Source organism: Suncus etruscus, chromosome 6 (assembly GCF_024139225.1).
Source record: "Suncus etruscus isolate mSunEtr1 chromosome 6, mSunEtr1.pri.cur, whole genome shotgun sequence".
Taxonomy (NCBI): domain Eukaryota; kingdom Metazoa; phylum Chordata; class Mammalia; order Eulipotyphla; family Soricidae; genus Suncus; species Suncus etruscus.
The window spans coordinates 6,609,299-6,624,705 of NC_064853.1; the positions used below are offsets into that span (position 1 = coordinate 6,609,299).

Below are 15,407 nucleotides of genomic sequence, written 5' to 3' on the forward strand. Positions count from 1 at the left end.
TCCCATCCTGCTCTGTTCCAGCCAGCTCTCCTGTGCTAGGGCATCTCTGTTCTCTCTGTACGCGATGGGCCCCGGGGCCAGGGTTACCTACCATCCTGCCTACGGACATGTGGCAGCCTTGAGAAAGGCCTAGGGCTGGCCTGTATGCTACCCTGGTCCTCTCCAACTTCCCCAGGGGTGCAGAGTGCTCTGTACGGCTTGGCCTTGTCCCTGCTCATCTGCGTGGCCGCCGTGGCTGTGTTCACCACCCATGTGCTGCTCCTGCTGCCTGTGCTGCTGAGCATCTTGGGTAAGTGAGGCCCAGACAGGGGCCTTTCCCTGCATGCCCCCCCCACTGTGCCCTGCCACTCTGGGGGTACAGACCCTCTGCTCTGATGTCCCTGCAACACTGCTCCCCAGTGAGGCCCAGCTCACCTGTCCCCTTTACCCTTGAGGGGACCTTCTCATTTTTCCTGCCACTGAGCTGGACAGGCTTCACCGCACCCCTGGGATTCCCTGAATCCTCCCCATCCACACCGCCCCCCCCCTGCAGGGATCGTCTGCCTGGTAGTGACCATCATGTACTGGAGCGGCTGGGAGATGGGCGCCGTGGAAGCCATTTCTCTGTCCATCCTCGTCGGCTCCTCCGTGGACTACTGTGTCCATCTGGTGGAGGGCTACCTGTTGGCCGGAGAGAATCTCCCGCCACACCAGGCTGAGGTGAGGCACTCCCAGGCAGCCCAACACCTGCCCCAGGACCCCAGTTCTAATAGGGCAGGTTTGGGGAACTCCTAACCCTTACCTGGAGCACCCCTGAGAAGGATGGGCAGGGGAGAACCCAGGAGCGTGTCCCAGCTTAGAATCTGATGTCACTTGCAGCACACCCAGCGGGAAGTTTTTTATGTTTTGTGTTTTTGTTTTGTTTTGGGGTCACACCCAGTGGTGTTCAGGGGTGCCTCCTGGCTCTGTGCTCAGAAATCACTCCTGGTAGGTTCAGGGTGGTGGGGGGAGACCATATGAGATTCCAGGAATCGAACCTCAGTCCATCCTGGGTTGGGCATCACATAGCTGCAAAAACACACAGCTTTGGGCCCATGAAATCAGCCATACCTTAGAAGCAGCGGTGGTCAGAAGCAGAGATCGGTTCCCGTCGGTCCCAATCCATTCCCATCTGTCCTATCTGTCCCAGTTGCCCCAACATCTTCCCATCCGTTCAGGGCAGAGCGTCTGGTCTCTGTAGCAATCCCCCCATGCTCCCTGTATGTGCCCGCTATTGTGGGAGCGAGGGCCCTGCCCCAACACTCCCCAGAAGGCCTTCCCATGTGCCTTCACCCACCAGGCTTCCTCACCCCCCAACCCCTCTCTGCACCTCCCCACCCACGCAGGACGCGCACTCGCAACGCCAGTGGAGGACCCTGGAGGCCGTGCGGCACGTAGGCGTAGCCATCGTCTCCAGTGCCCTGACCACAGTCATCGCCACGGTCCCCCTGTTCTTCTGCATCATCGCCCCATTCGCCAAGTTCGGCAAGATCGTGGCACTCAACACGGCCATCTCCATCCTCTACACGCTGACGGTCAGCACGGCCCTGCTGGGCATCATGGCACCCGGCTCCTTCACTCGGACCCGGACTTCTTTCCTCAAAGCCCTGGCGGCCGTGCTGCTGGCGGGGGCTGTGGGGCTGGGCGCCTGCCTCCTGCTTCTCCGCAGCGGCTACAAGATCCCTCTGGCCACCGGCGCCACCCTATAGCCCTGGCCCAACTCGATTCTCCGCACTTTGGGCCATGAAGTGAGGGGGTGTAGGGGGAGCACAAAGTTCTCTCTTGAACCCCCACAAGGCTGCCATTCCCCGCTCTGCACCTGCCAGCTCTGCTTCCCACTCCCCTCAGGAACCAACACCCATCCTGCTGTCCACACAGTAGGAGCCAGAGTTGGGTACAGAAACCGGGGGACCTCCCCTCTGCTGACTTCAGCTGCACTGGGTCCCCCACTAAGACTGGAAGAGACCCACTCTCCTCCCACGCGTGTGCAGTCCTAGGGGACCCCCGTTACCTTTCAGGGGGTCTCTCTTCCATTGCTTCAGTGCTTACACCACCATTCGGACCTAGTGCCTACCGGTCTCTCATTCTTTAGGCCCCAAGAGGCAAAGTGGCCACCGGACAGCTGGTTCGGGAGTCTGTCTTGAGGGGTTCTTGACCAGAAGAGCACAGAGGGGTCCAGGGCAGGGGCCTTATACTCCTTGCAACTTCTCTCTGCTTCAACTGCCCACCATCACCATGCCGTGTCCTGCCCAGACCTTTGAGACCAAGCCAAGACAAAATGAGGGGTCCGGCCTGAGCTTCTGCATGTCCTGCCCGGTCCCGCCCTCAGCACCCTGCTCCTAGGATAGCCTTTCAGGGAGGGAGCAACTGGGGGAGGGGGTGCTGGTCGCCTGCTTGCAGCAGGGGTCCCCATTAAAGCAGAATGCAGCTTCAGCCGCCGCTGCCAACAACACGAGCATTTTCAGCATCTGTGGCTCTTCAGTCTTCAAAATGAAACAGCCCCGCCTGGAGGGATAGGGAGGCCAGGAAGGAGAACCATGCAAAGTGGAAGTGCCAGATTTCTATTATGCAAATCACAGGGTGGCTTGTGAGCCCAAGATGTGATTGGGGGTCCCAGGATGGCTCTGTGGGGCCCTTTATTTGAAAGGTACCTCCACCTCCCAGTTGAGATGCTTTGGAGCACCTGGACCCAGGCAGGCAGGATCCAAAGAGGACCTGAGGTCTAGAAAGAATCTTCCAGGCTATCTCCAGGCCAAGTTTCTGGTCACCCGTGAGTGTTATTGGGGGTGGGGAGTCAGGAGGGCCATGCAGTGTGAGGTACCCATTGGGAGCACAGGATCTATTGAGGGGACATCAGGCCTTCGGAACCCCTTGTGGTAAGACGGAACCTCAGAACTCCAGGGTTCACACCCACCCAGCAAGTTTCCCACCAAGGGGTTTGTAACACTTACAGAAATGGATCCTCATCATTCTGGATTCCAGGGCCCCAAACCAGGCAATAAGTAAAGCAGCCTCTGAGAATTCTCTGGGAGAGTCTGGGCCCAGCAAGCCCCATTCTGGGGACATGTCACTCCGCTGTCACCCTAGCTCTGTGCCCGGCTGCTCTGTGACACACCCAGCATCTGTCTCCCCTCTCGAAGATACCAGCTATGTGGGGCCAGGATCCACAATAGGGACCCCCATCCCCATGCACCTCAGGTGTGGGTATCAGGTTACACCTGTCTGTTTAGGGACTCCAGCTCACCCCATCATAGGGTTCATTGTGTCGGCTTACTTTCTCTGGAGGGGGCACACCTCGGGAGTTACTCCTGTTCCTGAACTCAGGAGTCACTCCTGGTAGGTTCAGGAACCATATGGAATGCCGAGGATCAAAACCAGTTGTCTGGGTGCAAGGCAAGCACGCCCTCTCTGTCCCTATCTGCCATGCTCTAGCCCAGAGCCAAGAGCCTTTGAAGCCTTATCCACATCCCACATGGCCACAGAAGAGGCTCCAGAGAGGGCCTCACCCAGACTGCAGCCACGACTGAGCCAGCCATTTTTGGGGTGCGTCCGCACCCACTGAGAATCCCAACAATGCTAACGAGGCTTCTCCACCAGTGGAGGGTCTGGTCAGAGACCCTCAGAGAGGAGCATAGCTGCTAAGGGTTCCTCAGGACTGAGCTGTACACCCCAGGGGTCTCCCTGTGTGGAAAAGGCACCTGCAGCCACCCAATCAACAAGCTTGTGAGAAGAAGCAGGGGTTACAGGATGCCAGAGATACTCAAGAAAAGGGCTGCTGCCTACAGAGGTTGCCCAGAGACCAGGCCAGTAAGCAAGTTGAAATGTGGAGATAGGTCATTTGCATCTCATGTGCATCTCATTTGCATAATGACCCACACCACCAGTTTGGGCAGAAACAAGACCTTTCCCTTGCTCTTCTGCAGCCCTTCTTCCAACCCCTTGGGCTGATCTATTCAGAGCAGTCAGAGGAGCTAAGAGATGTGACAGAGGCACCCAGCCCCCCTCACCCTCTCCCAACCTGGTCCTAACCCACTGAGTTTCCTGCCTCTGAGCCCCTCAACCTTCTTCTTTTTTTTTTTTTTTTTTTGGTTTTTGGGCCACACCCTGTGACGCTCAGGGGTTACTCCTGGCTATGCACTCAGAAGTTGCTCCTGGCTTCTTGGGGGACCATATGGGACGCCGGGGGATCGAACCGAGGTCCGTCCTAGGCTAGCGCAGGCAAGGCAGACACCTTACCTCCAGCGCCACCGCCCGGCCCCCCCTCAACCTTCTTAACCCCATGTCCTTGATCCACTCCCTTCAAACTGCTGGTCTTGCTCCATTGGGACCCTGGCATTGACCCGTTTGTTCCTTCTGGCAATGGTCTCCCCCTGGGGCACAAGGAGGACATGGGGGCCACTGGGGAGCACCAGGACTGTATCCATATGCCTCAGGCTGCTTTAGGGAGCCCCCTTCATGATTGTAGACTTGGGTACAAGGCTCTAATGCACACCCCCTCCCACCGAGAGCATTGACTTTCCTCAAGGACCAAGGACAACTCTGATGAGCTGCCCATCACTTGTGCAAACAGCAGGCAGCTGGGGTTTGCCAAAAGGTGGGATCTGCCAGGGGTTGCAGACAGGCAACTGGTCAGGAGGGGTGCGAGGGAGAGGGACCCCTGCACCTGCAAACCCTCCCCAGGCCCTTCTTGTCTTGAGATGCCCTGAGCCCTGACTCCATGGTGCCTTAGGGGGACCCCTCATCTCTGTTCTCTGAAGCCCCATCTCACCAGGTGTCACACTGGCATCACACAGCAGGTGGGGGACCCAGTCAGAATGCTGCCCTAGGGCTCTGCACTGGTCCCCCCCAAAAAAAAACTTCTCAGTGGGCAGCACAGCCCTCCTGATCTGCCAGTACCTGGTGTGTCCACTGGCATCTCCATCCTCTCCCTGAATCTGCTCTCAATGGGCACAGGAGGGCCTCGGAGCTCTGGGCCCATTGGTGGGTCCGACGAGCCTCTATTTAACATCTACTGTATGCTTCCATTTATTTCTCTTCTTTGGAGGATTTTGAGTCACACCCAGCTGTGCTCAGGACTTCCTCCTGGACCCTGTGGAGTGCCAGGGATAAAACTTGGATCAGGAGCCTGGAAGGCTAGTGCCATCCCCCACCTCTCCAGTTCCAGCCCTCCCTCACTCATCAGTAGATAAAGACCTTCATGGCAGGATCAAGGGCAAAGACTGTGTGGCAGGAAGGACAAAAATGCTGACATGTTTGAGGGCTGTGAGCAAAGCCCAGCTCTCCACTGGGTGACCAGAAGGCTTCCATGTTGCAAGTTGCTGTTGGCTTCAGGGGACAAGATGCACCTTCTCAGAGCAGAGAATGGGGTAGAGGATGCGATCTAGGCCAGGGGAAAACCTGTGGCTGACCCAGGGGCCTGACACCCTACCTGGAGGGCCCAAGCACAAAGCCCCCCGGACACCGCACAGAAGTGGCACTGAACACAGTCTCAAAGCAGCCGCCATCACTGCATGAAAGCTGCTGCTTGGGGAAGTCCGAGGCTTCTTTTCCACCTGGCCCATCATCCCAAACAGACTTAAATGGGAGCCTGGTAGATAGAGTCGGGAAGCATGGTAGATGGGGTAAGGAAGGACAGAGAGGGTCTATGACCTTAGCTTAGAAGTCCCACTGCCTGGATTTGCCCCTGGAACTAAGGAGCAAAACTTGGGTGAAGTGCTCCTCCAGGCCAACAGGAGGCGCTCACGCTCCCACACTTTCAAGAGGAGGTTCTCAGGGCTCCTGTACCACTAGTCTATTCTCAGACCTGCGTCTGTCTTTCCTGCAAATCTCCTTCCCTCTTACAGTCACTGCACCTTTGACTTTTCCAACCCCAACATGATGCAGCAAACTAAGCCCAGAAACCCCCCCAAACCTCTCACCACTCCATCCTCCCACCGAGCCGGCTTGGCCAATCAGCATAATGCATCCTTTGCGCAAGTTGTGACTATTGGTTAAGGTCCTACACCTACACCAGCCCAATGAATGTCTTGCTGGGAACTGGCAGAAATGGTTGGGTCAGAGGGGTCAAAGTGAGAGTCCAATGGGGAGGGCTGCTGGCACAGGTTCAAGCCCCAGCACCCCATATGGTCCCCTGAGTAACACCAGGAGTGACTCTTGAGCTTAGAGTGGATGTGGCCCCAAGAAAGGAAGGAAGAAAGAAAATGAAGGAAGGAAGGAAGGAGGGAGGGAGGGAGGGAAGGTGAGAGGGAAGAAGGAAGGAAGGAAGGAAGGAAGGAAGGAAGGAAGGAAGGAAGGAAGGAAGGAAGGAAGGAAGGAAGGAAGGAAGGAAGGAAGGAAGGAAGGAAGGAAGGAAGGAAGGAAGGAAGGAGAAAAGAATTAAGAATTGTTGGTAACAAAGAGCAGCCCTTGGGTGTGGGAGAAGAACTTGAAGCCTGTCTGGGAATTCAACCAACAAATAGACAGACAGAGACAAAGGAGGAGAGACATCAGAGGATGTCACTTATGACCCTGGATCCAGCTATGCCTGAAGCTATTGCTTTTTTTTTGGGGGGGGGGCCATACCTGGCGGTGCTCAAGGGTTACTCCTGGCTGTCTGCTCAGAAATAGCTCCTGGCAGGTAAGGGGGACCATATGGGACACCGGGATTCGAACTAACCACCTTAGGTCCTAGATCGGCTGCTTGCAAGGTAAATACCGCTGTGCTATCTCTCCGGGCCCAGCTATTGCTTTCTTAAACACACCAGTAACTTTCTCTTCTTCAGCCCCCACCCCCTTAAACATCATTCATCTTTCTCTATTTAATCCACTTGTCCCCCTCCTCTTCCTCGCATTCCTACCTGTCAAACTCTGGCCTGTCTGAAGGTTTGCCTCAGAGGCCAACTGCTCCAAGAAGGTTCCTTCTCTTTCTCAGTGCTCTGCTGGCCACTGAGCGTCCAGAATTATCACCCATCTGCCTCCTGGATGACATTGAGCCCTGAGACTGATTGGTGCCTACCCCCCATGACTGCCCAAGAAAGCCAGACTTATGGGGCCGGGCGGTGGCGCTGGAGGTAAGGTGCCTGCCTTGCCTGCGCTAGCCTAGGACGGACCGCGGTTCGATCCCCCGGCGTCCCATATGGTCCCCCAGGAAGCCAGGAGCAACTTCTGAGCGCATAGCCAGGAGTAACCCCTGAGCCTCACAGGGTGTGGCCCAAAAACCAAAAAAAAAAAAAAAAAAAAAGAAAGCCAGACTTATTAGGGGCCACATTCAGCCCATATGTCAAAGGGTAGCAGTAAGTGTAACACTCAGAGTAGAGTTATAGTAAGGAAGGGTTTGGTTTTATTTTATTTCATTTCATTTGGGGGCCATACCCAGAAGTGCTCAGAGGTTACTACTTGCTCTGTGCTCCTGATCCTGAACATTTCTGGCAGTGCTTGGAGGACCCTATGGGATGCCGGGAATCGAACCTAGGTCAGCCAGATGCAAGGCCAATGCCCTACCCATTATGATATCTCTATAGCCCATAATAAGGAGTTTTAAATGCGGACTCTGTAGTTTCTGGCTGTACGGGGTACCCAGTGCATGAACCATAAGGATGAGACGGGCTGCTAACAGTTGATCAGAAGCCTAGACTATCAGCTGTTGATCAATAGCTATTTTCTTTGTGTTGCTTCTGTCTTTTGTGTCCTGCTGGCCACAGTCTATGTGACTGTGTCTCTGTGGCTGGGTCTGTCATGGTTAATCAAAAGGAGAGTTAATCAGGAGAACAGAGGGAATTGTGAAGGTCGTAGAGAAGAACGAAGACACAGATCTTTGCCTGCTGCAAGAAGACAAAAAGCAGCGGTACAGCAGTAGGGCATTTGCCTTGCAAGTAGCCAACACAGGACAAACCCTGGTTTAAATCCCAGCATCCCATATGGTCCCCCGAGCCTGTCAGGGGTGACTTCTGAGCACAGAGCCAGGAGAAACCCATGAGCACTTCCGGGTGTGACCCAAAAATAAAAAAAAAATGTTTTAATACAAGATAACTTTTGGAGGGCCAGAGAGATAGCATAGAGGTAAAGCGTTTGCCTTGCATGCAGAAGGACAGTGGTTCGAATCCCGGCATCCCATATGGTCCCCCGAGCCTGCTGGGGGCGATTTCTGAGTGTAGAGCCCGGAGTAACCCCTGAGCGCTGCCGGGTGTGACCCAAAAACAACCAAAAACAAATATAACTTTTGGGACCAAAGCAATAGCACAGAGAGGAAGGCATTTGCCTTGCACATGGCCAACCCGGGTTCGATCTCCAGCATCCCATCAGGAGTGATTTCAGTGTTGAGACCAGGAATAACCCCTTAGCACCACCAAGTGTGGCCCAAAACAAAAAAAAAATTAAAAAATAACTTTTTTTTAAAAAGAAATGAAGCTCACTTTGGTTTCTGGGAGGAGGCTGGAGTAGAGCCAAAGAGAGCAGTGGAGGAAGGAAAGGGGTGGCAGGATTGAATCTGAGTTGAACACCTGGAAAGCAAGTAATACTCTCCCCCACTGTACTACCACTGACCTCAGTTATGGTTATGTTTTTAAACACTCTTATTTTAATTATCATTATTATTATTATAATAATTTTGGGGTTGGGAGTCACACCTGGCAGTACTTAGGGCTTACACTCAGGGATCACTCCTGGCAGTGCTCAAATGACCATAAGAGATGTCTGGATCAAACACACACACTAAATTGCATGTCGGCTGCATGGAAGACAAAGTGTCCTCCCTGCTGTGCTGTCACTCCAGCCCTAGTTACAGCTATTTTAGAATCAGCCACATTCAGCCCTTATGTCGAAGGGCACCAGTGAGTGTAGCCATCAGCATCCTGATGAGAACCACAGAGTGACGCCGAAAGCACTCAGTGTGAGGGGACACAGTCATGGGACTCCAGACACCCACACATGGCTCAGGTCTCCGGGGGCAGGGAACTCCCTCACATCAGAGCCAAATAGTTAGCACAGTCTTTTCTTAGCCAAAGTGCAGCCAAGGTTGAATGAATGAACCCCTGCTGGCTTCGAGGAGAGGAGCTAGCCTATCCACTTGCCCTCACTCAATGCATTTGTACCCACAATTATCCAAGATCCACAGGGGGAACAAAAGCCTTTTCCTGAGCCAAGCTTGGCTCCCAGGGCAGCTGCTATGGAGAAAGGGAAGACCCAGTTGCCTCCTTCTTCTGACCAGCCACTGCCCGTGTGCCCTAGCTCTAGTTTGCAAACCCAGACATAGGCCAGGACCCAAAACTCAGAGGCCATGCCTGATTCCTGAGCTGGCCGAGTTCCCCCCTCATGGGCCCCTACTTGTCTCCAGTCTCCCCCCAGTACCAGCAGGATTCCTGACACATCTATTACAGAATCTCTAACTCTAGCAACAGCCTTTTCCTGCCTAATTGTCTCCAGCACCAGAGACTTGGGAATCATCACAGATCACAGTCTCAAACTAGGAGAAGGAATTAGGAAGATATATAAAATTGGGGGGGGGGGGTAGAAAAAGAGAGGAAGCCAGGAAAAAAGAAGAGAGTTAGGACATGTCAGCCTACATTTGTCCTCCCCTCACCTCCGCCCCCCAAAAAAGGCAATTTATAAAATGAAAATTTGGCGTGACGCTCCTCTAAAGGAGCAATTTATAGCTAATTCACGATGCTCATAGCATTAAGCAAATGCACTTTAAATTGATTTCCAATTAGCGGGCTAATGCTTCGACCCCCCCCCCCCAGGTCTGGGTGCAGCCAGCCCCCCAACTGCTGTGTCTGTAATAAGAAGTAGGTGTGCAGTAACGGGCTCTTTATTCCATAATTGAGGCTGTAATTGAACCTGAGGTCAGAGTCAAGGGCCCTATCGATTTACGCGGGGACAGAAAGTGCTGACAGTGGCCGGCTGCGGGCCAGAGGGGCGGGGTGCCCAAGGAATCCTGCCATGAGGCAGATTGGAGAGCACTTCCGGTCTGACCTATGGGCAGCCTTGATGGCTGGTGGGAGCTGAGAAAACCTGCCAGAGAGGAGCAGAGCCGGAATCCCAGCCCTGCTGCAATGCTTCAAGGTGATGCAGGGATCTCTGTGTCCCCCCCCCAAGAGACTGGTGGATCATTGCCCCCTCCCTTGTCACACCAGGCCAACTCAACCCCCAACTTTCCAGGCAAATGGAATTCACATCTAGCGTCACCAGAAACATGCCCTGTGGTTCCCCCTTTTCATGCCAAGTTGAGCCTTTTAAGCCTCAGCCTAAACCATGAGCCCCTTGCTTGCCCCCACCCAAGACACACACCAGGTCTATCTCTGTTAGATATAAGAGTTTCCAGGAGGTTGGCTTCTCTGTTCTTCCTTCCTGCAGCATTGATCATTGCTGGCCCTCCTTGCTAGCTCTAAAAAGATCGCAGAGCAACTTGTTTCCATCGCCAGAAAATACAGGGGCTTATTTCATTTTTTTACCTGCTACTTGGGCTGCTCAGAATCCTGAGGTCTTTTCTCAAAGGAGTTTGCCAGGCACATGGAAACGGGAGAAGAGAGGAAGAAAGGGGACTAGAGGGTAGGGGGAAAGGAATAAAATCGCAAAGAATTACTATGCTTCTTTGAAAGTGGGGGAAAGGGAGAAAGATTGATTTTTGCAGAAGAATAAGAGTGTAATGGGAAATCTTATGACCCAGAACCAGAGAGAAGAGCCTATGGGGGGGGGCGTGAGGTGGACTGTGGATCTGGGGTCTCCTAATGAGTGGATCAATGTCGAAGACTATCTGTCGAGTACTCCTTGTGTGCCCTTGAGACTGTTGTACTGTCCAGAACACAGTCCTAATTTGAAAGCCTAAAATTATCTAAATAACGTCTATTAGCAGTTGATAGAATGCTCCCAGGGAAAGGAAAGAAAAAGGACCTTGCTTCCAGCCCCCTTGCAATCTCTCTCTCTCTTTCTCTCTCTCTCTCATTCTTGAAATATAAAGTTCCTTATAAGCGATTATTGCTTCTTGGCAAAAATAGGATTCCTCCATGGGACCCGGAATTCCATTCTGTGCTCCTGTCAGCTGGCCTGAATTCTTCTCTCAGGCATGTTGTTACCTGGGCTTTGGAGGGAAAGGGAGAGACCATTCATCCTTAACCCTACCTCACCTCTTCAGACCATTATAGGAATCAGTCATGGTGATAACTGTCAAGAAGAAAGGTCTGAAATAATAGTTCCCATTTCGGGGCCGGGAAGGTGGCGCTAGAGATAAGGTGTCTGCCTTGTAAGCGCTACCAAGGAACGGACCGCGGTTCGATCCCCCGGTGTCCCATATGGTCCCCCCAAGCCAGGGGCGATTTCTGAGCACATAGCCAGGAGTAACCCCTGAGCGTCAAACGGGTGTGGCCCAAAAACAAAAAAAAAAAAAAAACAAAAAAAAATAGTTCCCATTTCTAGACACAGGTTGATGGGAAATGGTCATTTCCCATCACTATTAATAAAATAGTCATTTAATAATCAATACTGAACAAGAAAAAAATTCTAGAAAAAAATTTAAGTGTCACATTATTTAATAGTATAAACTTTTCTGGAACATCATGTTCAAGCAATATAAGGGGGGTCACAGAAGAAGAATTGGTCTTTCCCAAAAATAAGTGTATATTGGAGCTGGAGTGATAGCACAGCAGTAGGGCATTTGCCTTGCACTCTGCCAATCTGGGTTTGATTGGCAGCATCCCATGTGGTCTCCTGAGCCTCCCAGGAGTAATTTCTGAACACAAAACCAGGAGTAATGTCTGAGCATTGAGGGATGTGGTCCCCCCCAAAATTTAAAAACTATACATTGATATCACAACTTTGAACACACATATGTATAAACTTTAACTAACAAATGTCACTGCTTGGTATCTACCCAACACAAGTCAATGCTTTATCTATCAAAAAGGTATGTTTAGGGGCCAGCGAGATAGTATAGAGGTAAAGCGTTTGCCTTCCATGCAGAAGGACAGTGGGCGATTTCTGAGCGTCGAGCCAGGAGTAACCCCTGAGCGCTGTAGGGTGTGACCCAAAAACAAACAAAAAAAAGGCATGTTTAGGGGCCGGAGAGATGGCATGGAGGTAAGGTGTTTACCTTTCATGCAGAAGGTCATCGGTTCGAATCCCGGCGTCCCATATGGTCCCCCGTGCCTGCCAGGAGCAGTTTCTGAGCACAGAGCCAGGAAAAACCCCTGAGCACAGCCGGGTGTGACCCAAAAATCACAAAAAAAAAAAAAAGGCATGTTTAGTGATGAACACGCTTTAAAAAAACAGGGGCCAGGATGATAGCATAGTGGGTAGGGCGTTTTCCTTGCACGTAGCCCACCTGGGTTCTATCCTTGGCATCCTATATGGTACCCTGAGTCTGCCAGGAGTAATTTCTGAGTGCAGGGCCAGGAGTAACCTCTGAGCACCAATGGTGTGACCCAACTTCCCCCCAAATAATAAAAGTAAAAAAAAAATCTTTAAATAAAAATTAAAAAATTAAGAAACCTGGGGCCAGAGAGATAGCATAGAGGTAAGGCATTTGCCTTTCATGCAGAAGGTCTGTGGTTTGAATCCTGGTATCCCATATGGTCCCCTGAGTATGCTAGGAGTACCTTCTGAGCGTATAGCCAGGAGTAACCCCTGAGAGCTGCCAGGTGTGACCCAACCCCCCCCAAATTAAAAAACCTGGGGCCAGCAAGATAGCATGGAGGTAAGGTGTTTGCCTTATGTCCAGAAGGATGGTGGTTTGAATCCCAGCATCCCATATGATCCCCAGTGCCTGCCAGGGGCAATTTCCCATATGGTATCCCACAGGGGCGATTCCTGAGCATAGCGCCAGGAATGACCCCCGAGCGCTGCTGGTGTGACCCAAAAACAAACAAACAAAAAAAATTAAAAAACCCAAACTGGAAACCATCCAAATGTCCATAAATAGGAGACTAGATCAATATGCTGTGGTTTCTTCACACAAAAGAGAAATACAAAATAATGAACTGCTGATATTCAGAAACATGGAGGAATCCCAAGACAAGATGTTGAATGAAGGAATTCAGAAAGAAAAAATATGCATTAAAAAAGATCCCACTTACATAAATCTTCATCAGAAGAAAAACAAAGTGATGGTGACATGTTTTTTAAGAGCTCACACATACTTATCTGGGAGGTGGCACAAAGAGAAAATGCTAGAAACATTATGTATTCTTGTATGGATGGTGGTTGCACACATTTTTAAAGGTTTGTCCTTAAGATTTGTGTACCTCAAAGAATTTCCTAAAGAGCTTTTAAATGAACAGCGAATCCATCCATTATTCTAACATGGAAATCGTTACCTGTCATTTGCTTCTGAGGGTCCACGGGATTCTCAGCTTTTGTGCTTTTATTTCTATCTTGAGGCAAATAGAAGCAGGCCTGCTCATTGTTTCACTGGTAGACCCATCAGGTAGGCACGCCAGGGTCAGCCATGAGATAAAGCTGGGCTGGCAGGCGTCAGGCTAAGTGCAGGTTCTGACCTGCCATATTTGTCATCCCTGCAGTCTCCTGGGGGCATTATTGATATGGTCCCTCTCACCTGAGGCTCGACATGCTGCTCAGAACTACTGAAGGGGGTCATCATTTTCTAGCCCTACCACTCTCTGGAGAGCAAAATGTGAAGGCTGTAACAGGATCTCCTGAAGAGACCTCAAGAGGCAGCCAGTGAGAATTGAATTACAGTCTCTCCTCTTGGTTTCTAGCAAATAACGCCATTGCAGTGTTACTGGGGGTGGTTGGACAGACAGCAGCTTTGGGGGGGGGGGAATAAGGGATAAGTTGGGGTTTTCAGCATCTTGGACAGAGATGCTTCCCCGTGACATCCGGGCGGGCACTCGTTGTCTATTGTTTCAGCACCAGAGACAGCAACTCATGCATTAAATAGGTATGAAAAAAAGACTGGATTGGCAAATGTGTTTTTGAGAAGCAGTCTACCCACGGTTTGCTATTTACACACAATACTACTGCTTCCAGCTTTGTAGAACAAATTAAATGTTGACAGCATTAAGAATGTGTTGTGTGTGTATGTGATGAGAAGGCTAGTTTGGAAAATAGCCAATGCTTCCACCTCCGACCCAAGGATTTCTCAAGGGATATACACTTCAGGGAATATCCAGGTAAATAGAGTTTCTCACACTTAGACTTGTCAGTGGAATACATGGGTAAGAACAGAGCCCATGGGAACTATCTTATTTTCCCTCTGAGACTTAGATGCAAGCATAGCATCCCTCTGAGAGTGTAAAATAGAGAGGAGATTCTAGACCATGCCCATCAATTCATTCATTCAACCGATATTTATTGAATGCCTAGTATTGCCAGACCTTGTGTTAAGCCCTGGAAATATATCTATCATGATAAGCCAAATGAATTCTCAGCTCTTGTGGAGTTTACAGTCTAGTTAGAGAAAAAGACAGAAACATAAACTCAATAACTCGAATGTTTTCAGTTCATTGTAAGTTATTTGAAGAAAGCATGCAGGGCTCTCTCGAGAATGGCCAGAGTAGATGCCCAGAAGCTAGGATGGTTCGGGAAGACCCCATTGAAGAGATGGTGCTTAAGGTATCTTCAGGAAAAGGCACAGAAACAGCTAAATAGAAGAAAAGAGCTTTATAACAGTGAAGCAACTTATGTTAGGAAGAATACCTAACAGTAGGGCTAGGAAACAGCTTCAAGGAGACGAGTGAAGGTCGAATGATATCACAGTGGGAAGGGCACTTTTCTTACATGGGGCCAACCCAGGTGCCATCCCCAGTATCTCCTATTATCTCCAAAGCACCACGAGAAGTGATTCCTGAGCACAGAGCCAAGAGTAGCCTCTGAGCACTGCTGGCTGTGACCTCTCCCCTCAAAAAAAGAGAGAAGAATGGGGAGGGGTCTGGTTTTATTTCCAGCAGAGATAAAGTGGTGTTTCAGCTTATACATATTCTAGTAATTTTTCAAAAAAAAATCTATGCATGTTCATGAGGGAGACTAGTGAAGGTGCAATTGAGAAACATCCACATAAATTGCATGCATGGAAATTGCAGAGAAATGTCATTGAAAGTGCTCTATGCATTTATTATTTAAGGAGGGGTTGGCCCACAACCATTGAAACTGAGGGACCTGTGCTCACTGCACAGTGCTTTGCTCCTGATAGTGCTTGGGGAGGGACTATCTGCAGTGTTGAAGGTTGAACCAGTGTTGGGTACATTGCGGGACAAGCACCTTAACCCCTGTACAATCTCTCCAGCTCCAGCAGTGTGGTTTTTTTTAGCATTGTAATTATGAGCAAGAAGACTGGAAAGCCAAAAGGCACTATCTCTGCTGGCGGGTATTTGGGTTCTTATCAGTGTAAAAGTGTTTGTTGAAGTAAAAAACAGATTATCTTTGGAGGGACTGAGGAAGGAGATAAAGAGGATAAGAAAGAG

The 15,407-nt window shown here is 50.9% G+C and overlaps 1 protein-coding gene across 1 annotated transcript in view; it reads left to right on the forward strand.

The window, feature by feature from the left end:
* Positions 1-2,346, forward strand: part of DISP3 (dispatched RND transporter family member 3) — a 51,386-nt gene extending 49,040 nt beyond the window's left edge. The window contains exons 19-21 of the mRNA XM_049775279.1: positions 176-289; positions 533-699; positions 1,365-2,346. Coding sequence (XP_049631236.1) covers positions 176-289; positions 533-699; positions 1,365-1,727 — 644 coding nt within the window. The 3' untranslated portion in view covers positions 1,728-2,346. The remainder of the gene's footprint in view (positions 1-175; positions 290-532; positions 700-1,364) is intronic.
* Positions 2,347-15,407: the final 13,061 nt, after the last annotated feature.